General features: G+C 45.7%; 1 protein-coding gene across 5 annotated transcripts in view; it reads right to left on the bottom strand.

The window, feature by feature from the left end:
• Positions 1–1,420: 1,420 nt before the first annotated feature.
• The window catches only part of ZBTB43 (zinc finger and BTB domain containing 43), a 194,102-nt gene continuing 168,045 nt past the window's right edge, over positions 1,421–27,477 (bottom strand). For 4 of the 5 annotated variants that reach the window (XM_069609381.1, XM_069609383.1, XM_069609382.1 and 1 more), the window contains one exon: positions 1,421–14,615. In XM_069609381.1, the coding sequence (XP_069465482.1) occupies positions 13,177–14,592 (1,416 nt within the window). In that variant the 5' untranslated portion in view covers positions 14,593–14,615 and the 3' untranslated portion in view covers positions 1,421–13,176. The remainder of the gene's footprint in view (positions 14,616–27,477) is intronic. The other variant, XM_069609384.1, reaches the window with a different exon arrangement.

Consider the following 27,477-nt stretch of genomic DNA (forward strand, 5'->3'; position numbering starts at 1 on the left):
CCTTACTAACCCATCCCACCTTTATCGTTTACAGATCCGCCTGAGCGCCTGGGGACCAATTCCGTAGGGGACGGTGCGCGGTACAAATACCTTTAATATTTAACATTAACATTTAACGTAAGTGCAAGGTGTCCCAAAGAAACCTGAAATTGGACACCAAAATCTGCAATTAGTTCCCATCCCACCCAACTGTTAAGATTTGATTGCTGGGGCGAAGAGCATAAAATAGGCAATGTGTCCACTACTGTGAATATGACCTACTGTTTTTTTAAAATATTTTTTTTTTATTTAAGATGCTGCTGCACAATATGATGTATACCTTCTGCGGGTGACACCACGCAAGGGAACGGACGCAAGAGTACATATTATTTAACTAAAATGAAAATAAGGGGTTTTTCTCAGATAAATTGTTCTACACAGCGTGTATATTTTTATTCAAGATACTCTGATGGAGAACACCTGTAATAGTTCAATAAGCCCAGCACAACCACCTCCTAGACTGGAGTTTGTGTGATCCGACATCCATCGTTTGAGACTGCTAGCATCGAGTGATGACTGGCAAGTTGCCCAATTGGATGAAGGTTTGGAGAATGAGGTGATCATTTATGAATTGTGATCTTCAGTGAGGTAAGGACAGGCCACTGATACAGGATAGGGAGGCAAACAGGAGTTCTTCAATATTACTAGATAAGTTTGATCAGGTACACGTGAAAAGCTCCTTCAATTTGAACTGCAAGCCAGTGCAACCCCAGGAACACAGAGTTAAGAGCCAGTAGCCCCATATGGGACATGTTTTTGGCAAAAGGAGGAGAGTAGAGAAGACTGGTTTCCAGACCGATATTGCATAAGAGATCATGGTGATGAAGATTCATACATGTGCATCAGAGAAGTCTCCAAAAGGAGGCCTTGCAGGAGGGAGACTGGTCACGCAATGACGCAGGGGGTCTTTGGGAGCTTTGAAGGTTCTGAAAGGGGACATTGGGTGGTTTTGGAAGCATGAAGCACCATGAGTCTTAGGGCATCTGTCGCAGATTAGTGGGTCTTAAAAAAGGGATAAATAGCAAGGGCCAGAAGGGTAAGAAGTCACTTGGAGAGGTTACTTGATCAGAGGGCAACAGACTGAGGTATGGAGATTTTTGTCTTAAAAGATTGAATGCGGATCATCAGGGGTGTGGAAATACAAAGATTGAGTGGCCGTCAACGTTTATGTCTTTTTTCTTTAACATTTTCTATTAGAGGGGTAACAAAAGAAGCACCGAGAAGAAATATATATGCAAGGGGTTTGTATGAAACTAGATATTTGGATGGTCCACATTCTTGCTTTTAAGAAACTGGAAATTATGTGGAGGTGTATTGTGGGATCTGTTGATTTTTCAGCATTAAAAGATTACAAAACAAAAGAGTAAAGAGTCGGACACAATTTAGTAAAATATAAAAATATAATTATATCATATGGGCTAACGGGGATGAGAAAAACAATGAGTTCTGTGCAAAACAAGTTTACATGTATGTTAAAATATATATTAAAACAATCTATACATACAGTAAGAACATTTCCTATTTTAGGTTTTGCTTAAAAGCTTATTCCATCCATGAATATGATATTCAACATGAAATCAACACTGTCGGAAAAGCAGCAAACGATCCATTCTAGAAGGGAAGATTTCTAAAGTAGTGACAATTCTTTAAAGTACATGACACCTTACACGCAAAATCACCTTCAGAAGAACCAATGGAGCACTCAACTACAAGCTTGGGTGGCAGAAAAAACTATCCATGTAGGTTTCAATAAATTGAACATCGTCATAAAATACTTGAGAGCTAGCTTTCAGTTTCCACACTTACCAAAACAATGGAAAACATATGCATGATAATTTATCTACATTTAACATTAATACGAAAATGTCACTTTAAATAAACAGATTCAACTTTTGGATTACAATTCATTGTTAAGAAAGCAAATCTGTTTACAACTATTTCATTCTCCTGAGCACGATGCAACAATATAAGCGTCCAAAACCAAGAATTGAACCCACTCAACCCTGTGGCCAATCCACTTCCACAAAACCTTTTGACACCATCAAACAATGGGTGAATATAGAACGCAGCCTTCTGTGCAGTGTTCATACAGTGCTGTACTCATGCACATTTAATAAAGCTGGGACAGGATGAAAAAACGTTCTGGAAACTAGTCAACATGATTTAACAAAAACTATGACAGCATGATCTGTGGTATTCCAGGTTCTCCAATTCTGTACAGGGCCAAAATACTGTTTTGAGATTATGCAGCAATATCGTATTGAGGAATTTGGCAGAATATGACCACTGTATAGAGACAAGAGAGCGCACACTGAATAGTTAATTTTCACACCAGTAGAACAGGCTGTATATTGTTGGCATTCGCCATTCCCTTGTCAGGAAGGCTATCACTTTGTGGTGACATGCCTTTACTGCACAGCAATTGCAGTGCATGTTGATACTGCGCCACAGTTGCTGCACAGTAATGGGGCCACAACTATGGTGTGTATTTGTTTATGTGCGAGTTGGAGCAGGCCGCGTTTGAGAGCACCGACGTCAGCGTCATAATGGCCATGCGGACTATAAGAAAGTAAGTGAAAGTCCTGAAAAAGGTAAGAGGCTGGTGGTGGGTTGGACATTGGAAGAGTTGGGAGGTGAAGAGTTGAAACGCCCCATTCCATGCAACACAGAGGAGGAGAAGGTGGGAAGAGAGGACGCTCTTCAGCGCAATCTCGCAGAGTGGAGCCGAGAGCTGCAAGAGGATGGGTGGCACGATAAATGCCAGTACATTAAAGTACTTTGTGGGCAACATATAGAACTGATTTTGCACATTCAAAGTAGATTTCTGTTGACTGTGAAGCAGGCAATCATTTTGCATGCTCAATAAGGCTCCCTTAAAAAAAAAAAATAATAAACAAACAGTTGGACCAACATGAATCAAGCTGCAAATCAATAAAGATATTGGTCTATTTAAACAGCAAAGCAGAGAAAAGTTGGCCATGTTACTCACCGCTGTACTCCGCTGAATCGGCAATACACAGGCTATTCATCATTTTCAGCTACTGGAAAACCTACACAATCAGCTGATGGACTTGGAAGTGTTCCTAAAGCTTTGCAAAATATTCAAATCAAGGGACATAATTACATGTCCCTCTCAAATGGCCCTGGCATGGCTCTCTTTATATATTGGACAAGCCGTGCATCAGTAGCATTCAAATGCTGGATATGCTCGGCCAAAATGAAACTACAAAAGAGAGACAAGTTCATTGCCTAGGGGTTGAGGAGTACCATGAATTAATTCCCAACTATTAGAAATGAATAACCCACAAAGGCTTTTCCCGGCACAATCGTTGTGTGGAAGCACTACAATCCCCAACATTTCTAGGCCGCCCGTCGGCTCCGACGCACCAGTTATGCGCCACAGGCTATAACTGGCTTGCGTCAACGAGTTACCTGATCTTGTATCAGCTGCTAGTTACTAAATTAGTGCCTTAACAAGTTTACCGAGAGGAAGAACATTTTTAACAGAATCCTAGTTGAAGATAGCTACTAAAGATTATTTTTAGAACGATTTTTAATTGAATTATTTTTAATTCTGAAATGTGCCTACGATTGTGTGTCTTAAGCATATACTAGTCTTAATACTGATTAAATTGTGGGGAAGTACTATTACCGGGTGTTTGAGTGAAACAAAGGCTTTTCCTGGCACAATAATTTTTGGCTGGAAACACTACGTTCCCCAGTATTCCAAGGCCACGCGTCGGCTCTGATGCACCAGTTACGCGCCACAGGCTATCAATAACTCACTCCAGAGGGGACGAACTGGAGACACAAGATCAGTAGGGTTACCGAATTGGCAGTGGTGTATAAGATTGGTTTGCAGAGACAGCTTTATCCATGACTAATTTGAGACTGAAAACCATTTGAGGTCTAGCATGCCAGTGCACCCGCAAGATGTGTGGAACCCGAAAACACAGACTACTCCGAATGGGGGTCCAAAGAGGGAAAAGGCAAACACCCAGCTGGTGTGTACTAGGAAAGAAGAGACCTGAGGAGAAGAGCCAGGTTTGGAGGGCGAATGACAGAAAGGAGTGATTAAAAGAGAAGCCACTGGGATACCATAACCAAGAAGGGACAAATAATTGTGCAATGCAGTGGAGAGCACAGAGTGAAGTAGGAATGTGGGCCTCTACATTCTGATAGAGCCCATATCTCAAGCGGCCGATTTTTCAGAATTATGCTTAAGCACTGAACAAAATCAGTACAACAAATACATGGGTAAAATAAGGTGCTACCATCATGGATTCTCCATTTTAGGTAGAGGAAATAGCTTTGAGAGAGGAGAGAAAGGAAGCAATAAGAGGCTGTACAAAAAGGGAAAGGTAAAGCATTCAAAAGCAGCTGAGGACGACACATGCCATGGCCTGATAAGATGAGAAAAGGAAACGAAGTACGCTCTAAGTTGGCTATGTTCACTGACTGCAGTGATTCTATCAGAATGGCAGATTTAACAGTACACTTGATCTTCACCAGATGGGTGTGTGATGCAAATCCAGATTGGACTGCAGCATTTCTTACTGAACTTGCATTGTCGCCCATGTGTGCAGTTAAGTCCATGAATTCTGCTCATGGCAGTTCGGTTGAAATTAGCGAAATATGCACTCAGTAATTTGAAGGTGGCCGCTCTTTGGCTAAAAGCATTTGAGTGAATGGAAGAATATGATCAAAACTTCATGAATTAGACGAGAAGGAACGAAAGAAGTGCGAGAAACAGGAATGTTTTGATCATTCATGACCTGCAAAAGGCATGAACACGGGGAGAACAGTTGTTCTAAGATGTTAGAACTTTCAGATTTGTATTTTTATGTTATCCATCTGCAGCCAGGGTGGGAGAAGGCTGCGCTCTAACAAATTTCTTAGAACACACATCTTTGCTGGTTAAAAACATTTGTCCTCCCAGATGAAAGATTTCATTGTTCACGTCACCATATCTAGTGGAGAGCACGTCTGGCCAAATATATTTATTGAAAAGAAAGGCTGTGTACAAAATTGGCTGAACAGCAAGTGGAAACATCCAAAAGGCATGTTGCAAATACAAAGGCAAAAAAAGCTGATTCTATTAGGAATTTAAATAAGGGAACAGTCTTCTTGCATGAAAGAAATGGATGCAGCCTCTCAACTCCCCGTAGATGCCACCGATAGGAGGAACCAATGAGGTGCCAGATTGGCCTTGTAAACAAATTCTATTACTTCTGCAAGGAGGGTCAATGTGGCAGGAAAAGTTTAACGCCAACAGGTCTCTTTGTTTGAGGTTGCACAAATCCAATCAGTAGCCCTGCCTGTTTGCATACGTTGGAGGCTATACATAGGCCACCAAGAACTTCTATTAGATGTAATACTGCATTTCAGATCCAAGTCAAATAGATCAGGAACTGTATGAAATTAGCGCTGCTGTATAGGAAGGAGCAAAATCCTTCATTTAGGGAACCGAAAATTGGGTTTTAAAAAATCCCAAAAAATATTTCATGGTTGCTTTACATTAACAAAGAGCACAGCTTTCTTTAGGGAAAAGAGAGATGCTTGCAATTTGCCAAAAAACACCCAATTACCAACCCTTATGCCCAGGCTTCTGCACCATACACTAAGTAACACCATTGGGTAGTTACTGGAACAAGAAGAGGAGAACTGCATCAAGTTTTTCAGTTTAATGACCGATACACATGAGACGGCTACTGCTGTCTCACTTGATTCAGGACTATCGAAGGTAGAGTTGCCTCCATTGGGGGCCCATGTGCAAGAGAAAGGCTGTGCATTTGCTCTAATGACTGGCTCTTGAACTGGTGAAGGTACAGGAGTTAACCAGGAGACAACCACCCAGAAGAGAACACTTCAGCGGCTGCCCTGGTGGCAAGCACATGCACAGGAGAATTGATCAAACTGTTTTCTCATGTCATCAATAAGAAATTTAAGTTCTGGTAAGTACATTTAAGTGCTAATTTTGCAACGATACATTGAGAGGACACACAGCATTTTACAAAAAAGCAAATGGGCAATTAATAAATTAGGTCAGTCTACACAAAGCAACATCAACATACCAAGTTTACAATGGGTCATACACAGGAACACAAATCGATCATCGGATACGCTTCACATTTGTTTTAGTACCGTCTACTTATTTCTAATAAGACAGAAGAAATGGGTGCACTATATGCCCACAACAATATCGGGTGCTGCAAGGCCGTGGCTGCCCATGTCCTGGGTCTGACTGGTTTTCACAGCACGGTCTTGATTAGCAGTTTTACCAGATTTCCTAAAACCTGAAAGCAGAAAACATTCAGTTGTTGAACTTTGTTAAAGAACATTGATAATGTGTCCAAACCTCAACTCCATCTGTGCATTTGTAACTATAGTATGTACAGTAGTTCTAATTTAGGCATATGATTTGACAGGTCCTATACAGATTTTGATTGTTCAAGAAGGCATCATGCCAAGTCACTGCAGTTGATGAGCATTTGACTCTGCACCCAGCCGCACTATGCTGAGCATTAACGGACGAGAGCTTAGAGCGAACACAGCAGAACCCATACGTTGTCAATGGTTTAGCTTCTGTATGAGTTCGTTCTGTAGCCATATGTGCTAGCAGTATTTACCATAAAGAGCACACCCACTTCAGTACAGAAAATGCAAGCCCTATAGAAGCCATACACACATTTGAATATACCCTATGGCACTTGCTCCCTCGAAATATTTAGCACCATTTGCCACAAATGGGTCCTTTAAGCCAGATGCCAAGAATGACACTCAGCACAAAGGTCATATGACTACAGTAGTATAGGAAGCATTGCAAACTACAGTCAAAATTAACAATTTCAATATTTAGGAAACAAGTCGAAGTACAGTCGAGCCATGTTCATTAACTGCAACCCAACACAAATATGTATCCAAATGCTATTGCAAAGACAAAAGGCAGCATTTGTTGAATTAAGTGTTTGGTACTTGCCATTAAACAGAAACCTTATCTTCATTACTATTCATCTCAGGTGAACAAACAGCTTTCATTGTTGTGTAGACATGGCACATTGAGAATATGCACTACACAATTAGGTCTAGCACTTCAAACAACCACCCCTTATATGGTTGATCGACAAAAGTGCTCCTCCTAAACAGCCGACTGTTTCCAGAATCAGGCAAAAATCATTACAAAAACGCACTAACTTATTGTGTAGCGGTCCAGAAAATACAAGTTAACAGGCAGGAACATTTAAGTATGCAAGTTCTAAGCAATAGGCACAAATACATCGGGGCAGTGCTTCTACTCTTAGAATCAACAACATCTTTCAACATACACGATAGCATAGACAAAGTTACTCACCGTAGTGACTAACATACACCTAGTCCATAGTCCCCTTTCCTCCATACTTGTGGGATATTCCGTCCTTCGGGACAAGACCGGAGCCCTTTTTGATAGCATAAAAATGAATATTGTCCTTTTATTTTCACGCACCGCTTGTGGCTTTAGACCTGCATCCCTGAGCTACACCCAGCTCATCGCCCGCAAGTCCTTTTCTATGCACAAGGTCGGTAGACATATTAGCAATATGAGGGAACTTTTTTAGAACTTTTTTAGAGGGGGGGTATGGAGGAAAGGGGACGATGAACTAGGAGCACATTAGTCACTACGGTGAGTAACGTTTGTTTTACTCCTACATTATGCCCCCTTTTCCTCCATACTTGTGGCAGATTCACAAGCATTGATGTATAGACTGGTTGGATGATAAACTCACTTAAAGAGGTCCCCAAGAAAAGCCTGGCTGAACTGAGCATCCAAGTGGCCGTTTTTGCGATGGTTTCCAAAGGAACATATTTTTGAAAAGCTAACGCAGCAACTTTTCCCGGCACGAGGTGTGCATGGATGCCCATGGGGGCTCGTAGTTCCTAAACTGTGTAAGCTTCCGAAATGCCAAAGTATATCCAGTGGGAAATAGAGGCTTTAGACGACTGTGTTCCCTTCTGATTTTCAAACATAACAGACATGAGAGAAGGTTCTGAAGTTTTTAGTTCTTTCTAGATAGAACTTTAGAGCCCTCCTAACAGCAAGGATAGGCGGGACCCTCTCGGTGTCCGACGCTAGATCTGGAAAACACACAGGTAAGGAAATAGATTAATATGAAAGTCTGAAACAATCTTTGGTAGAAAGGAAGGGTGCGTGCGGAGCACCACCATGTCCTTATGGAAGGCCAGGAAACGTTTTTCAAAAGAGAGCCTGAAGCTCCCCTATTCTTCTGGCTGAAGTAATGACGACCAGAAAGGCAGTTTTTCCAGGTGACCAGTTTCAACTCCACTGTCACCATGGGCTCAAAGGGTTTAGGGCAAAGCGCGTTGAGCAACACATTGAGGTCCCATTTGGCCAGTGGCACCTTGACTTGAGGAAACCGGTGTAGAAGACCAGCGAAATGCCATTTTATTATTGGGTTCGTAAGGGAGAACAAACAAGAGCCAGTGATAAGCTAAGCACCAATAGCAGACAAGTATGTTCGACATGAATGTATATGAATGCATGTAGATGAAAGGTCTGATATGAAAGGAAGGATGCAATCAATTCAGGCTTAATGAGGATCAACCTGCTTATCTAGGCACCAGTGATGGAAACGGAGTCATTTGCTCTTTTACTGAGCTCAAGTGGAGGGTTTGCATGCTGCCTGGATGATGCGCCCATTTTCCTCGGAAAGACTGAACTATGTTAGGGACCAGACCTCAGGAACCAGGCCGCCAAGCTGAGGGATTGTGGGCAAGGATGCCACACCTGTTGCTCATCTGGAGCAAGAGACTGGGACTCTCCAGCAACTGGATCGGAGGGTACACTGATAGACGTTTAGCTCTGGCAACCAGAACCTGGTTGCCACCAGGGTGCTATGAAGACTAGAGTGCAGTTGTTGAAGCTGAGGGCAGCGCGCACCACCCAATGGATCAATGGGGGAGGTGGAAAAGCAAATGCTGACATCCCGTCCCATTTTAACGCCAGTGCATCCCCAAGGGAACCCAAACCCAGGCCTTCCCTGGAAGCATAAACGGTAGCCTCTTGTTGGAGAGTGTTGCAAACAAGCCGTGGGACAAAGTCCCCCAATCAGAAAAGATGTGGACAGAACTTGATCATTTAATTCCCACATGTGGTCCGTTACTTGTAACTGAGGGAGTCGGCTGCTATGTTCTTGGCCCGGGATATGCACTGTCTGCAGCCAAATACCATTCTGTACTGTCCAATCCCAAATCTGAATGGCTAGGTCTAGTAGAAGCAGTGATTTGGTGCCTCCTGTTAGTTCACGTAGAACATTGCAACAGAGTTGTCAGTCCGAATCCAAACGACTTTGTGGGAGATACTGGGCAGAAAAGCTTTCAAGGCAAGAAAAATTGCTAGAAGTTCAAGGTAGTTGATATGGTGATCCCAGTCTAGGGCAGACTATAGGTCGAACACCTTCAACCTTGGCACTAACTGTGTTCCATCGAATACCACCCCCCCAAAGAAAATCAGGTCTTGCAAGACCGTCATTGATTATTTTCTCCAGTTTACAGACAGACTCAACCTGAACAGCAGCTGAGGTAGTAACTACACGTGCGCCGCTGCTATACAGTGACTCCTGAGGAGCCAGTCGTCCAGATATGGATAGACATGGACTCCACAAAGCACCAGGACTGCTGCTTTTACAGAAAAAAGGGGGGTCCTGGGAGTGTCTCTACCGGCCTATATCCCCGGTTAGAGTCCCAGAGTCTTTAGCTCACCATCCTTTCACAGAAGAGAAATGTCCACTACATATCAGTCCAGCACCGAAATGCCAGGCAATTCTCTTCTGAACAAGAGTACACATAGCAATCCCAGACACGTGTTTCGGCCTGGTTGGGCCTTGTCTGTGAGGTGGAGCTGTGCCTCTCTAAGAACAGTGAGCAAGGGTTCCACGTCTGGATTACCCTAGTAACTTAGGGTGAAAACCCAAAGCTACTTAATATGCTATTACAACCATCATCTTTGTAAAGACTCGGCGTTGAGTTCAACCGAAGCGGAGGACTCGGTATTGGAAATGTTCTCCCCGTATTTGCAGTGTTGGGGCCATATTGGTACATGTAGGTACGCATCCTGAAGATCTACAACACAGGGCCAATCATCCCTTATAAGGAAGGAGCAGATTTGCATGGGCGTGATCATCTTGAATTGCTCTGGGGGATGTGAAGATTGAAATCGGACAGGTCCAAAATAGTGTGTAGGCCAGCCAAGTTGGGTTTCGGCCTGTCAAGTCTGTTAGAAGTCATGGTGGGTTTGGCTGATATTTTAGGAGCCTTGAGGTGATCGTTAGCCCTCTTTGAGGGCTCCCCAGCAGAACCAGTGATTAAGGACTTTGGACAGTTATCCGACCTATGCGCTCCCTCAGACTGGCAGGTAGTAGTTTAGTCCATGAGGGGAACCTCTGCCTTGCGGGTGCTTCTTTTAACCCCTTTTAGAGGAACCTCACGAGAGACCCTGGTACTTTTAGCTCCTCTGAGGAAACTCAGTGTGCAGTTTAGACCCCACTTGGGGAACCTCAGGGCGAACCCTGGCAACGCTAGAGTTAGTGCAGTCGCACTGTCCAATCCCAAATCTGAATGGCTAGGTCTAGTAGAAGCAGTGATTTGGTGCCTCCTGTTAGTTCACGTAGAACATTGCAACAGAGTTGTCAGTCCGAATCCAAACGACTTTGTGGGAGATACTGGGCAGAAAAGCTTTCAAGGCAAGAAAAATTGCTAGAAGTTCAAGGTAGTTGATATGGTGATCCCAGTCTAGGGCAGACTATAGGTCGAACACCTTCAACCTTGGCACTAACTGTGTTCCATCGAATACCACCCCCCCAAAAAAATCAGGTCTTGCAAGACCGTCATTGATTATTTTCTCCAGTTTACAGACAGACTCAACCTGAACAGCAGCTGAGGTAGTAACTACACGTGCGCCGCTGCTATACAGTGACTCCTGAGGAGCCAGTCGTCCAGATATGGATAGACATGGACTCCTTCGCAGAACCGGATGACCCTGGGAAGTAGTCACCTGCACGGGCTGCCCTGAAAAGAAGAGTACTTACCAGGCGACGCCTCTTTTAGTCAATGAAATTTCACAGGTGTACCGGAGGAAGACTGTGGAAGACCTCTTCCCACCTGACAAGCCTTCTTTCGAGTGTGCGGACTGAGGAGTTGCAGTAGAAGCACGCATCCCAATGATGGTCTGGGCCTAGGCACTAGAAGTCGAGTATGTGAAGATCTGCCGCCTAGTGATGCCAGCAAGAAGCCCACGAGGCAAAACCCATACGATCCGGCATAGGCAGAGGAAAAGAACACGATTGCGGTACAGGGGTAGGCAGACAAACCTGAAGGACAAAACCAGGGAAGAAAAACCCCCAGAAAACTGTGATGCTAAGTGTGTCCGATCCTGATTGCACTGAGAAAAGGACTGAAGGGCAATTTGCTGGTACAGGGGGCTCAGGAAGGTGGGGCTAAAGCCACATGTGCTAGCCTAGTGTAAAAATAAAAGAAGGGCAAATATTTTTTGATGCTATCAAAAAGTGCACCGGTCCCGTACCGAAGGACAGAATATCTCACAAGTATGGAGAAAAGGGGACAGGACGTAGGAATATGTGGCATGTACAATACATACAAGGCAGTTAAGAATACTAAAAAGGTTTTTCAAGAATTCCCTTTATCTGATCCTGCTGTGGATGTCTTAAGTCTGAACATTTTAATATTTTATTCCACACTGAAATTGTATTTGGGTGATCCAAAAATGGATTAGCTTTCCAATGTTAATCAAAGAGCAAGAACATTTGTAGAGTCAGGAAATAAAATGTCAGGTACCTTTTTGCTTACTCTTTTTAACACTTCAGTCTGGCTTCCATTGTCCCTATGGAACAGAACAATTTGCTTGATCAGACACCAAGTTCACAAAATTGAGTGCTCCTAAACCAGTACTACAGATGTTTGAGCTTTGTGAAACCTCTAAACGTACCTGGCAAATAATGTTTCTACTCACCTAGTATTTTTGAAAGAATGATATGCAAAAATGAGATACAATCTTTGGATGATTTTGAAAGAAAGTCTTAAGTAGTACATTGCAAGAAATGCATTTCATAAATTAGAAGGAACAGCTCACCACTCCACTTCGCAACACAATTATGGCACGAACATGGTCCATCTAGAATGTATAATATACAACTAGACTTCAGTCCATTTTTTTGGGCACACGTCTAAATAAAGCAAAAATGTATTGGGCAAAAATGTGGACACTGGACGAGCATTGATGGAAGAAAAGGGCTAAAGTGGGAATTCAAGGGGTGGAGAAAATAAATCCTGGAAATTGATTTCCGTAAAGATTGGGAAAGTGCTTGATGCAGAAACGTCAAACATTTTACATTGATGGTCAAGATACACAAGACTATTTCTCACTAGATCTGGGTTAGCATGTTTTCCACATTCAGTGATGATGTCATATATATTTTTGTGAGGATTCAAATAATTACATTAAAAAAAAAACTAAAAAAAAAGTGTTGCCGGCATTAACACATGCCAATGGTATAAAACACCTTGTAAAGACAAAAGATGCTCAATTCACCAGAATAAAAAACCTGTGCTATTCCAGTTAGAAACCAATGTCTACAGCAGGCTCACTGAGCGGATTTAACAGCTAACTGCTATATATAGCAATGGTTCATAAACAGCTTTCGCTTGAAATTCTCTATTGCAATAACTTGTCAAAACAGAACCAGTCTTCATAAAATATGAAATGTGAGGCATTCTGCATGCTACCACGAGTAAAAAAATGGAGTCTTGAAATAAATACCGGCCTCATAATGTGCACTTGCCACTAACCCTTGGCGACTGGCAATTCAGTCTTGGTGAGTAAGAAAAGGTGTGCTGTGTGCATTTGAAGGATAGGGATAGGGATAGGAATAGGAATAGGAACTTGCAATGTGAATGATAACTCCAGTAATTATAATTATGGAGGGAGACACACTGAACAAGGAAACTCTACCTCAAAGGTCATGTTAACGAGAGCAAGTACCAAACACTTTCTCATTTTCACGGCGTGTTTTTCATTTATTTTAGCACACCTTTGTATTAGATTTATTGCTTAATTATCTGGATACCTCAGTCCAAGACTTCTTTTTTAGTAGTAGTTGGTTCAATTTTCAAAGCCTGGTAGGACTTTGTGCAGGATGTTACGTGTCGATGGAAACTGTCCCGCCACATGAACCTTTTCCCACAGATATGGCACTCGTACGGCTTGATGCCCGTGTGGATCTTCATGTGCCCTACAAGATGATGCTTCATTTTAAATTTTTTACCACAGATGCCACAGCCGTAAGGGCGAAGCCCAAGATGCATGCTCATATGACGATCCCTCTGACTTTTGTGTGTAAAGCTTTTGCCACACTGGCAAGGGTACAGTTTGTAAACAAGTGCCGAGAATTCAGATTGGGAGGTTTCCTCTTTAGTCCCTGCTGCCATTTCAACGCCGTCTCCATATCCTGCTGCAGCAAGGTTATCCTGGTCAGCAGGATCAAGCATTCCTTCGGTTCTTTCGTTGGTAAACTCTTCCATGGAAGCACCATAGAAATCCACTTGCTCGTCATAATAGTTTTCTCGCCGCAGTGCCAAAGGTTCAACCTTTTTGCCAACTGTATCGGGAACATCAGCAGCACCAGAGGATGGTACTGCTGGCTCTTTCTGAGGTGTGTCTATGGACTCGGAGACGAGATGCTCCTCAAATTCAGCATGTACCTCAACACCATCACAGCTCGGGTCAAACCTTTCAGGCTTGACATGTATCCATTGTTTATGGGTCATGATGCTCGGTTTGCTGTATATCAACTTACTGAACGGAAACTCAGTGCTATCACTTGCCCCTTCCTCAGCATCCTGAATGGTCATCTCAGTGCTTAGTCGATCATGCTCGGTGGAAGAATTGCTTGGAAGGTACTCCTGCTCTGTTATTTGAGATGAGAGTTCATCATCTTTTGGACTTTCTTCTTCATGGTCTACAACCCTTGTTTGCTTGTTAGTTCGATTTTGGAAATCCGACTGTCCCACCACACCAGACTCACAGCTTTCAGCAAGGATGTTATAACTGCTGCTGCTTGGAGACTGGTGATTGCTCTGGTTAGATTTATGGCAAAGCACAAATGGATTACCTTCTAAGAGCACTGTGCATTTATCCACCACGTGCCACATTTGAAGAAAGCTTGCAGCTGTCAAATAGCTTACGATCTCAGCAGCAGGAAGCATCAGACGTCCAGTGTACGTAGACAAAAGAATATTTTCAAACACCCTTGGATTCATGACGTTCGGTAGAACAACTCTCCTACTATTCTTCAAAAGAACCTGGTCACAGAAGTAGGGAGAACTAGCTGCAAGGACTGCTTTGTGGGCACGGAAAAGTTGGCCTTGTACCACAATGGAGATGTCGCACAGCTGGCCCAGTTGACGTTGCTGATTCAACTTCTGCAAAATGGTATTTGAGAAATCTGGAAAGTCCACGCGGAAAGAGCTTGTTCCAGGCTCCATGACATCACAAATAGTGTGCAATCCTGAAAGGGAAAAAAAGAAAACACTACTTAATTTTCCAGCAGTCATTTACATTTTTGACGCTTGAACTGATTTGGGAACAAATTATAAAATTGGCTTGAAGTCCAAGGATTTTACATTTCCCACTCAGATAATTAATAGAGGCGGATATGGGCTACAAGGCCTCTAAGCATTTATTCTGTACACCTGGGAGCTTCCCAGTCCCCCCCAAGCATGGCCAGAAGTTGAGAAGTTGTTCAAACTCGAACACAAAGTGTTAGAGCATGAACAAGCTTCACCTGCACAGAAAAGGAGGGAAAAAAAGCTGCTGATGAAAAAAAGAACCCCATGGCCCTCAATGCAGGAGCCTTCTATTTCCAGGGAGGCTTTGAAAAGAAAGGAACCTGAGCTGCAGTGGTCCAAGGCAACTAGTAAAAGAAGGGGGGTTTACAAAAGAAGAAATGATATGCAGGACACTGAACAGACGGCTCTGAATGTGGCACACTGCTGGCAGTTATTGCCCACATACAGTCATCTGCTAGGCTCCCATGCACCTCATAGGTGCCAGTTAACATTTCTTTGTAAGCAAAATCTCAACTCAAATATTGTAAATCCATATCTAAATACCAATTGCCATGGTGCAGACCACAATTAAAGCACACAAAGAAGGACTTCAAATAAACTGCATTGCACATGGTCAAAATATCAACCGTCAATATATTTAAATGAAAAAATGCAAAACATGTTTGTATGCAAATTGCAGTTTTCCCAAAATACGCAGCAGATTCTGCAACAACAGTTACCATGGAAAGAGGGGACACACTAGCAGCACTTTCCTCCAAACATACCCCACACCCAATCTTTGAACAAGCCAAGTCTATTTTTAATAAGAAACTTTATTTTACTTTAAACTTCTACACAATTAACATTGTGCAGGTCTTTTGTGGACACTCTAAATTCAATAGTTTTACCTTAAATACTCCCTTTTCAGTTGTCTCTTTCGGTGCATGGAAACATTGCCCAACTGCAACTGCCTGGGCCCTGCTTTGTCTTGGCATTTCTTCATGCACACAGTGTCTCGAAGAGCTTGAAAGGGTCTGGAAGCTGGCATGACAGTGCTACACAACATACAGAAACTGTGTATCTGAATGAATAGCAAATAAAGGAGGTGTGTGTCAATCTCCTCTGCTGGTCCTCTAGGAAACGTTTTATCCCAGAGACTGCACTTCAAAGAACAAAAATAGACTGCAAAGTTCAAGTAAACTTAGGCTTTTGAGAAAAGGTTTCCTGCATTGCTGCTTGAAAACTTAAGATGCAAGATTAATCCGGGTTCTCTCTAAAGCAGGACCATTCAATATCAAAAGAAAGATGAACCGAAGGCCACTTCAAAAGCTCAGATAATATAAGACACATGGCAAAAACATGGGGCAGGTCTGGAACATCTGCTCTGATCCCTCGACTGACATTTATTTGAAAGACATTCCGATCACCATCTGAAGTTGTGAGGAGGGCGAGGGGACAGAGAAAATGAACAGCACAGGCTGCCCGACAGATGCCCAAAATTGAGAAACCTGAAGTGGCCGCAAAACCTCTGTTGGAATGGTCCCAGAGACATTCAGGAACATCCTTCTCAGCCATATTATAGCACTCTGAAATACAATCTACCTAGACTGATTCTGCTTGGTAACAGCCCTGCCAATGAAAAGATGGTCATCCTTCCTGGTGGCCCTAATTCTAGAAACTTCGCAACTGAGAGCCCACTTGGGATCCACCAACGAAAACCTCCCCTCCACCTTGCTTGGATGTGGTGGAGGGTACAATACCCAAAGATGAATCTTCTGAAAAAGATGGAGATCTGAAATGAGCTTGGGATTTCCCTTAGAGTCAGTCACACCACCAGAGTCACTTTCTCCTTCGAGAAAACCAGGTACTAAGGCTTTACAGAAAGAGTCTTGAGCTCCATCTCCCACCTAGTGGAATTAATGGCAACCGGGACAATCATCTTAAAAGTGGGCAATCTAATAGAACAAGAATGAAAGGACTCAAATGGGGCCACCATCAAGAACATCAACGCAAGACGCAAGTCCCAACCCAGAACAAGGTGCGACTAAATTTGGCTAACCAGTCCCTGAAAGAATTGCATAACGGTGGTGATGGTGAAGAATAAACCCTGCTCTGGGAAACTCTTAAGGACCAAAATAGCAGCCATGTATCTTTCACAGTGCGCACCTGCAAGGCAAGTTGGACTAGGTAGGACAAGTTAAGAGACCAGAAACACATTGGGCCTCATTACGGGTCGGGCGGTCCGGAATTAACAGTGGCGGTAAACCCGCTGCCACTGTTAATTCTGGACCGCCCGATCCCGAGTCCTGCAGGCGGGTGGTGATCTTCCCGCCAGGTCTAACCGGTGGGTTGAACACCTCCCGCCTGCAGGCAGACGTGGAAACACCGGCACCATCACGAGATGGTGCCGGTGTTTCCACTTCCCCATTCCCATTGAGTCCCATAGGGATTAACAGCATTCCGCCTCCATGACTCCCGGGACACCGGGGCTGTAATGCCCTGGTAATTCCGGGAGTCACGGCCGCGGTTTTACCGCCGCGGTTACCGTCGGACTCCTAATGAGGCGCATTGTGTTTAGGCACATTGTAAATACCTAATAAATAAAATAAAGACCTCTGTCTCTGCAGCAATACAAAAACGTTCACCTGTAGGCATACACTGACCTGGTGGCAGGCCTTTTTGCAGAGAGAAGTACACCCAGGGTCTATTTTGACAAATCAGACTCTTTATATCAGAGTCTCAACAGCCAAGCATAAAGGTTGAGGTTGCTGATGCAGTTGCACCCTCACCCAAGCATTATGGAGGACAGATCACATGTCAAGAAGTTCCAGTCATCATGCCCTCTGGGCCCAGTCTGGAGTTGCAATCTCCGTAGGACCAGTAGAATGTCAGAAATTGGTGGAAATGCATAGAGCGACGTTACATTACACAATGCATTCCCCAGAGACTCCCGTAGGGGAACTTCCCTAAAGCTGAAAGTCCACTTGCGGGGTCCCCTAAAAGGCAAACATCTTGTCCACAATATCTTGGCATAGCTCCCACTCACAAAAGAAAGTCTGCCTGCTCAATAAATCTGCAGTTACGTACTTTGTGCCGTCAAGATGGTCAGCTGATTCATGCACCATTCTTTGAGAGCCCAGAACTACAGCTTGATCGCTTCCAGACTCCGAGGCAGCGAGCACACACCACCTCGCTGGTTGAGGAAATACATGGAAGTACACCAGGGCCAGATCGGTGGCCGGCAGTTCCACTAAATTGAAGTTTTCTTGTGCCTAAGAGGGAAGGGCACCACCCTCCCCTCACTCTCAGTCTTTCAGCATGGTGTCTGGGACCACTGTCCTCTACAGCAAAGGGTGCCAGAGGATCTACCCTCACTATATTTTCCTTGCTGGCCCCAGCAGAGAAGGTTCTGTGATACAGTTCATGAATCACAGAACCTGTGATACATAAGGAACAGGCTACTTAACTGTAACTATTGTTCTCCGGCATGGGTCTGGCATGGACTTGCATGCTCGTGAATATTCCCGGTCATCAGGCTTCTTAGTTTCACTTACAAACTGTATTTGTCCTTTAAACCAATCACTGTCCTGTGGGTCATACTACCCTATTCCAGACACAGTCCTTGCCCTAAGCCCCTCCTCTGGCAGACATCTTTGGATCTGGCAAGCACATAAAGTGGCAGTATAACCAGAAGAGCCGCAGAGGGGGCGGCGGGAGGTTTCATATGTGAATCCATTCCAGACCCATGCTGGAGAACAATAGTTACAGGTAAGTTACGTGTTCCTTATTCAGCATGGGTCTTGCATGGATTCACATGCTCATGAATAATGAATACATAGCAGTACAACAACCACGAGAGGTGGCAAGGCTCAACAGAAGCAATAAACTCTTACCTCTGGAACAGACTCACCTCAAGCGAACAGGCTGCGTAGCACTGCTTGGCTGACTCTGGACTTCTCCCTGAAATCCCTATCGAGGCAGTAGAACTTCGTGAAGTTGGGCGTGGACCTCCACTTAGCAGCCCTGCAGATGTCCAGCCGGGGCACACCAGACAGGAATGCCGTTGTCGCAGCGATCGCTCTGGTGGAGTGGGCTCCCGGACAGCCGGACAGTGGTCGGCTTGCCAACCGATGAGAGTGCATGATGCAGCTGGAGAGCCACCTGGAGATGGAAGCCTTGGATAAGGCCTTCCCATGGTTCACAGGACCAAAGTTCTCGAACATTTGTGAAGTCTTCGAAAAACTCTTTGTGTGTGGTATGTAGAACTTTAAGGTATGAGCAACGTCCAGCGAGTGCAAGGCCCGTTCAGCTGGTGACAAAGGTTTCAGGGAACAACAGGTAACACCAAAGGCTTCTTGAGGTGGAATTCCGACAGAACCTTCGTCATGAAAGAGGGGTGCGTCCGCAGCACCACCCTCGATTCGTGGAAAGTCGGGTATGGACGCTTGCAGGATAGGGCCTGGATCTCACCCACTCTCCTGGCAGAGGTGATGGCCACAAAGAAACCAGTTTTCCACAAGAGGAACTCGAGAGGGGCCCGATGCATAGGCTCGAAGGGGCGCTCACATGAGCCTTGTCAGAACCACGTTGAGTTCCCATGCCGGGACAGGAGTCTTCACCAGCGGAAAAGATTGAAAAAGTCAGTTGAGTAATCCTTGACGAGTTTATGAAACGACAGTGAAGATCTTTCTGGAGACCTGGTGTAGCGGGAGATAGCCGCCAGGTTCACTTTGATAGATGTGTGTGCCAGGCTGGCCTTGGCCAAGGAAAGCAAGTATGGAAGAATTTGCAGAGCCATGACCCTCACCGGGGTAATTATTATAATAATAATAATAATTTAGCTTTTATGTAGCGCTACAAACTCGCAGGTATTTGAGCGTTGCTTATTATTACACATGGCGTGTGGTGGTCATTTTATCGACCTCGAAAGGATGAAAGGCCGAGTTTGGTCCAGCCGGGATTCGAACTTGCATCAGCAGGCTCTGCACAGAGGTCAAAACAAGCGTTGTACTCGCTGTGCTATCGGACCGGCTATCTTCTGTGACTGGCACTATGTAGCAAAACACTTCCACTTCTGACCGTAGGACTTCAATGTTGACACCCTGCCCTTGGCAAGGACCTCTCTGTAGTCCGCAGGCAACTTGTATCCACCAAACCCTACGGCTGCAGGAGCAAGTCCTCGGTTCAGCGATTCTGGATCGTGATGCAGGATTGAGCCTCCTTCTCTGGTGAAGAGATCTGGAACTACCGGCAGCTTGGCCTGGGGTGATGTTGACAGACTGAGAAGGTCAGGATACCAAATCTGCCTCAGCCACGCCGGAGCAAAGAGTATCATCTTGCATGAACACCGTCTGAATGTGTTGATGACTTGTGGCAAACTTCTTGCACTTGGAGTTTGTTGCCGTCGCAAACAGATCTCTCTGGGGCTTGCCCCACTCTGCAAACAGGCAGTCCACTTGATCCTGAAGAAGCTCCCACTGGTGGCAGGAGTGCAGTTCCTGCTGAGGGAGTCTGCAATGGTGTTCTTGAGATCAATCCAAGTGAAGAGGGACGAGGAACATCCCCTATCCGATGGCCCATCGTCACACGTCCTGCGCCTCTTTGGAGAACGCCGGGGATTGAATGCCCCCTTGCTTCCTGTTGTAAAACATGGTGGTTGTGTTGTCCATGAAGATCCTCACCACCTTGTATTTCAGGACGGGAGGAACGACTTCAGGGCCCAGAACACTGCCCGAAGCTCCAGGATGTTGATATGAAGATCCTTCTCCTCTGGCAACCACAGGCCTCTGGCGTGCAGACGTCCGGTGTTTGTAGTGACAGTCTACTGGTATAGCAGGTTCTGGAATCCTGTGCCTTGGGCGATGTTGGAGTGAACGCCCCACCATACTATCGCCCGCCAGAACTTGTCGTTGAGCAAAATCTTGTCTGTGAAGCTCCTGGACACCTGTATCCATGGGCATGTCCTTGCGCGAGAATGTCCAGCATCCATCTGTCGGTGCGGAGGAACTCCAAAGTCGGACCTAGATTGTACCACAGCTCACTGTTATACCTGGCTAGGACCGCCAGTGTGTTGGCCGACTTGATGGTGGACGCCGCGGTGTAAAATCACCTTCCTTCCCATGGTGTCCATCTTCTTCCTCTTGATGTCCGGAGGGACCGAAGCCACCGGGTTAGCCAACGGTTTCCTCACAGCCGCTGATGCCACCGAATCCGGCGATGGTTGCGACCTCAGGCACTTGGGTGCGGATTCCGGCACCCAGTGCTTCTTCTCCAGCCTATCCCGTTTGGCCGGAGCTGTGCAAGGGTTCTAGATGAGGGCCAGGCCCTCCTCCCACACATCGTCCAGAAGGGGCACCGCCATGATGGTCTTCGGCTTGGCCTTGCGCCTCTGGTACAAGATACCCTCCTTCCTGGTTTCTTCAGGCACAAGCTGGAATAGCTCAGAGGCTCTGGCGATCATGGAATGGAACGACCCCACCTTGTCCGGTGGGGACACCATAGGTGGCGCATCCAAATGGAGAGACTTGCCGTCCGCTGCAACAATATCTTCGTCGCCGTCCGTAGTCGTGGCCGTATCCGTCCCCGTGTCCGCTCGGGGGGAGAGGGCCCGATGCAGATGTGGAGGCTGAAGTGGGAGCGTCGGGTGACGCTTCCTCTTTTTCGCTGGAGGCTGATCGGGGGGCTGGGGGACTGTTGGAACTGGGCCCGGTGGCATCCTCTTCTGGATCTCCGACACCAATGTGTGAATGGTTGACAGAATGTCCAGACACACATCCTTCAGCTGAGCTGGTGGGATCGGAACACTAGGCCTGCACTGTCGACGTCCTCCTATTCCACGTCCTTGTGGACAGTGTGTAAGGACTCCTGGACGAGACCTCCATGTCTTGGGCCATGGCCTGCGAGGGCTGTTTTGGGGCCTCCTCGGCTCCCCACTTTTTCCCCCCTGGAGGGCTGGAACCAGGGTCTGAGCAGTTTTCCCTTTTCCGGCGTGCCAGCAAACTATGCCAAAGTCAGTGCAGCGGTTTCGCACCTCGGGGCAGTGACACCTTCTGTGCTGTGGGGGCTACCTTCACAGTGCCTGCCCCCTTAGTCGTCATGAGAGCAGCTGCAACCAGCTCTATCGTCGATTAAGTCTTATCCTGTGGCGATTGGGCCTGCTTGGGCTGTTCGGTGTTTTTCTCCTTCGTCCACCGCTTCTCAGACTTCTTCCACAGTTTAGCCGGTTTGGAGGTCTTTCTTTTCGAAGAGCAGCTCGATTGCTGGCTGGCAATAGAGTCGGAGGGGGATGTCGATTGCGCCCTGTCCACCTTGGGACCCACTTCCATGGAGAACCCGGTGGACTAGGACTTGCGGTTCTTGGCCTTGTCTTGGGCCCCCACGGATGAGGGGCTCTCAAAGGACTTAGAAGACCGCTCCTCAGACAAGCCGGTCCTGGGTGAGGCATGACCCTGCTTGGAGCACGGGGCAGAAGCCTTGGCGTTCAGCCACATCACCAGCCAACTGTGCCTATACCTCGTCGTCCTCTTGGAGAACCTGAGGCATATCTCGCACTCCACTTCCTTGGTCCGGATGCAAGCAGTAGAGGCATTGCAGGTGGTCGTCTTCAACAAACACATTCCGTAGCCTGCACTTGGTGTAGGGCTTTAAGAGGGACCTTCCCTACCTCTCCTGTCATGGTCGGGGGGCGGCGAGTAAGCTCGATGGCCTTCTGGAATCTTCAACGAACTTCACCCTTGAGCGGTGCTAAAAAAAAAAAAATCACTGACAACGGATCTCCGCTGTCAGCAAATGGAGAAGAGCGCACACAGGCTCTTTCACAACAAAAATAGAACCTTTTCCGTTGAAAACACACAAAAACGTAGCACGCAGAGCAAACTCGAGGACTCCCAACACTGAAGCGTGCAGTACAAATCTCAAGAGGTCTGGGAGAGGGGCTTAGGGAGACAACTGTTATTGGATGGGGGCACTATGACCCAGAGGACAGTGATTGGTTTAAAGGAGAAATATAGTTTGCAAGTGAAAGTTCAACTTTTTTCTTTTACAGAGAATCCCCAGCCCGACAACATGGAATATTGATGAGCATGTGAAACCATGCCAGACACCCATGCTGGAGAAACTGTGCAATAGATCAGTCATGTACCCCTAATACCGAGACATCCGACAACAAAATGACAACTGGAGTGACTTCCTGCACAAGAGAGCTACACAAACATGAAGGATGCTGTGAGGCCCAGCATACACAGTAGCTGAAGCTGGGGACAAACTTCCATTTTTCAGATGGCTTGTCTATACCAACCCCACTATGTCTTCGGTGGGGGCAGGAGAGTGGGGGAGTGAGTGAACGCCCTACCTTAGCAGATGTCCACAACTGTCCCAATGAAACAGACTGGGAATGGATTACCCGAGTCTTCAGGGAGAAGCCCTAACTGAGGTGCAGATGGGCTGCCACCAGTGCGGGCTTGAAACAGCCAATTGTTGAGGTATGGAAAGATGTAAACGTTGTCCCTCCCGAGACGTGCAGCTTCTACAGATTCCAGCATCGTGAAGTCCCTCTGAGCAGAGGACTGTTCAAAGGGCAGGCGTGTTCTCAAACATGTACCTCAGGTACGTCCAGTGCTTTGGTGGTTCTGCACATCTAGGTAGGCATCCTCAAGGTCCTGTGACACTGGCCAGCCCTGCAACCTGTAGGATTTGGCCCACGGGAACTTATCTTTGCACAGTTACAAGTTTAGAAGCTTCAGAGTCAAGATGGGACTCAGGCTCCAGTCTTTTGGTACCAGCAATTAAAGAGTAGTAGTTTTTTTCCCCATTTCTGTGAAAAGGCACCAGCTTTATAGTGCACTTGGCAAGGAGTTGACAAAAAGGTGGGTGTCTGGAGAGGAGAAAGTGCCAAGAGGACATTCTGTTGGGGGGGGGGGGGGGAGGCAATATCACTGCAAGATGACCTATAAAGGCCAAGGCATCGTAAGTGGTGAGGTGCCACTCACTGAAGTGCAAGGACAACCCTTCACCAATGGAAAGGGATGGGTGAAGGTGATTAAGAGGGGTTTTGGACCTGGGGTCCCAGAGGAGAGGCAACAGTGCCCCTTTGTGCTCTTCTGCTTTACCTTAGCAGGGAAAATGCCACCGGCCATCCTTACCAGAGGATCCTTGACTCGTGCAAAATGTGGGCGACGGAAAAAAACAGCACAAAAAGATCAACGGTAGGTGTGGAAGCAAGATGTTGAATGGTCAACCCTTTAGATTTTGCAGTATCTCTGGGAATCACACGTTTTCATCCACCTGCCGTCTGACAGGGTCACCCTGTCAAGGGGAAGCCAGATGTCCACATCCATGAAGATCTATATCCGGATGACAGAGCCCATACCCATAGTTCTTACCATAGAGTTTGCAGTGTCCAGGCCCCAAGAAGGTCTGACAGGCCACCTCATTCCTATCATTAACAAGGGAATGGAAGCCCTCTCATCTTGAGCAAGTAGAGCCTCTGCTGACTCAGAATCCACATATAAGTGGGTATTTAGCCAGCATACAGGTGGCTTTCAGCAGCCTCAAGGCAAGGCTGCAGACAAATCTGATTTTGGCTCAATTTGGAGGCCTGAACCACCAGACCCTTGCAGAGGGTACATGTACTGTAAGCGTGGATCAGTGGGAGGCAGATGAGGCTATTTGGCAAGGTCAGAGTTCACAGCTGTGTGGAGGACAGGTTCAACCATGCAGCCAAGACCGGGGCGGCTGCTGCATTAAAAAGGGAAGAAGTGACTTTTTAAAAAAGGGACGTTAGTCAAGCATGTCAGTGAGGTCAAAGTCGACCAATGGTTTTGCTGCATCCGACAGGCCCAGGGGTTTTTACTTTTGCGATAGTCCACTGGGAGAACAATGTGGCTTGCCATATGCAGAGGCCTGAATGAAGTCCAACTCGGGTAACCAGATTACTGCCCACTCCTGAAGGTCGGTAGCCAGAACAGCATGGACAACCTCTGGTCATAACGTTGTTCTAGGAAATCCTACACTTCTCCCGGATCCAAGGGGATCACTTTAAAAAATACTGCACATCATTTTAGTAAAGAATTAAGCCCTAGAGCCATACTAAATTCCATCAAGGTGTTGGCGGTGGCCGGCACAGAGGCTGAAGAGAAGAAAGCAGTCACTGGGGCTACAATGCCATAGGCCGAGCTGTCCAGGGTTGGCGAAGAATAGTCTTGAGTGACGGCACTTGAACTAAGTCAGCAGGTGTGCAGTTTAAAGATGTCAGTTTGTTGAAGTACGGTGGGGCCTTGCCCAGACACCAGCACTTGACCAAACTGCCAGCACCTTAGCAAAAACCTCTAGCATTTTTTGCTTGATTTCGTTCTGCTGCTCTGGTTCAGAAGAGCGGGTGGGGAAAGATACCTTCAAGGGTGGTAATTCCCTAGAAGAATGTTCATCATCCCAGGAAAGGTAGGGATGACTTGATTTGGGTAGATAAAGAGGAGGAATGGCATTCAGACAGTTTGCTGCGGTAACGTGATCTCTTGTGACTGCTTTTTTCTTCAAGTTCATAACTATGTGAGCGGAATTCCTCTTGATGTTTGCCCGCTCTCAAATGGTGTTCCACTCCCATCTCCTCCAAAGACCTGCTCTTCTCGGAAGAGGGCTCTGAAGTCTCTTGACTTACAGGGAAGGCATTCCATGCCCTTGCAAATGAAGAATTACAGATTAGCGGCACATTCCGAACATGCCATACCATGCTGGACTGGCACAACCGCAGTCCTCCACATCGAGTTCCTCTGAAGACAGATCATGTGGGTTGTGTGGCGGGTGAGGTGGGGGGGGCAACGACCTACATCCGTCTGTAGCATTACTTACAGGGCTTGAAGCCCACTTTAGGATTCAGCATGGCTCTGTACGCTGCGCAGAAAAGTCACTAGAATTTATCAAGTTTCAATTGAGTGACAAGGTAAAAAAGAGAACCAAGGTCATGGCCACCAATAGATCCATATATACTACCCCTGATGTCATGTCCAGTGTCCTGAGCATACCTTGCAGTCTAGCGGAGCGGTATTACAGTCACTGACGGCTAAAAGTTTCTGAAGGCAGCTGGTTCTGGAAGATATATACCCAAGATTAGGAATCACTGGGAGGGAGGAATCCATTAGAAAAGGCAATCTCTTCTTTTTTGGTCTGCAAAGCTGGACTTGAATTGATGACTTTAAAAGCTTTGTGCCTCTCAAGCTGGCAAAGCCTGGTTAAAAATGGACTAGAAAGCGATTGGTTTCTGCATTTGTCTTCTTCCACACTAGCTCCAAAAAGGAACACTGACAAGGTAATCACAGGTAAAAAGCAGGCTACAACCGATATTTTTCATAGAGTGAGAGAAACCTGGCTAAACTCAGGTCAATAAGACGAAGTGCTCAGATGTAGGTCGGACATGATTGGAGCATGAAATGTATTTAGAAAGACCCAACTGTCTAGAAAGCATGTATTTTAAATTTTAAAAAATATATATTTTTTAGGTCCTGAAAAGAATACATTTGAAATCACATGCGTAGAAAATAGGGAAGCATTGAATTTGCGTTGTTTTTTCTCGACACTCCTGACGTGCATGATCATGATCTGATCACCTTATATTGTTAATCTGCTAGTTTACAAGTACAGGACATGAACTGGATGAATTGCAGAATACAGATCTCTCTCTGCACTCAATGTAGGTTGTAGCTAATATCAACCATTTGCTGTGAACCTCTTCAGCATAGCAACATTGGACACAGTGGAGAATAATTTCTTTCACACTGAAAAATGCAGATTGCAGAGTATACCTTTCTATACATATATTTGGGGGGGGGGGAAGCAGGACTTTTTTGATGTTTCTCGTTCCCCATTCTCATTTTTGGTTGACTTTGCCTTGGATCTGAAGGCATTTCAGTAACCCCTTAGCCAGAAGAGCTATGAGTGCTCTCATGCCTCCTCCTACTCCATAGGTCTTTTTTCTAGGTTCATATACACTATATGTCTTTGAATCAGCTCCCCACTTTCTGCGAGTTATAGGGTGACCCACAACTGGTAAATGATGAACCCCCAAATGAACAGCTGGCCAAAGCTACTGGAGTTTGATGAAACCAGTCAGCCCAGAACTTTCCCTTTGACAAGTAGCTCCTGATGATTTTGCCGCAACACCTGCAAAAGATAGAGAATGTCAACAGATAATATGGAAGGCAGCATAAATCGAGGCTTTTCTAAAGTTTGGAAAATCTTAAGTCAATGTCAAGACGGGAGGCAACCATTATCCCCTTAAAGCTTACTCACCTCATACAACACCTGCTGATCCATGGGCTTCAGATAACCTTAAAAAATAGAAACCCTGGAGCAATCTGCCACTCTCAAAATGATGTCCAAGTGTACAGCAACTTGGAATGCTTTCACCAACACAGCGCCTCCCATGGAGTGGGTGCCGAAACTGGATTCATCAATGCCTGCTTGCGTTAAAACCCAATGCACTCAATGGCCTAAATCAATGAAGGATACCCTAATGGGCTTCCAAACAGCTACGAATAGTTGCCCATATTTTAATGTCACATTGTCATTGCCTTTAGGGCAAAGTAGCGTGCACAGCTTGGGATCACCTGGGAATGGAGGATGAGAGATAGTTATGGAATTATACTTGGCATGTCATGAGATTTGGAATATCCCGCTGTCTAGCAAGTACCCTTCCCACTCAAAGTCTGGAGACTTTGAAAATCTACCACAATATTTTAACAACAGGAACAATTAATTTGCAGGATAAAGGCATTCTGGATAGATCCTAACTGCAAAGCCAGGCTTAGAAAAGATTGAGCAGCAGGTTCA

This window comes from Ambystoma mexicanum, chromosome 8 (genome assembly GCF_040938575.1).
Source record: "Ambystoma mexicanum isolate Mex_15411 chromosome 8, UKY_AmexF1_1, whole genome shotgun sequence".
NCBI lineage: Eukaryota > Metazoa > Chordata > Amphibia > Caudata > Ambystomatidae > Ambystoma > Ambystoma mexicanum.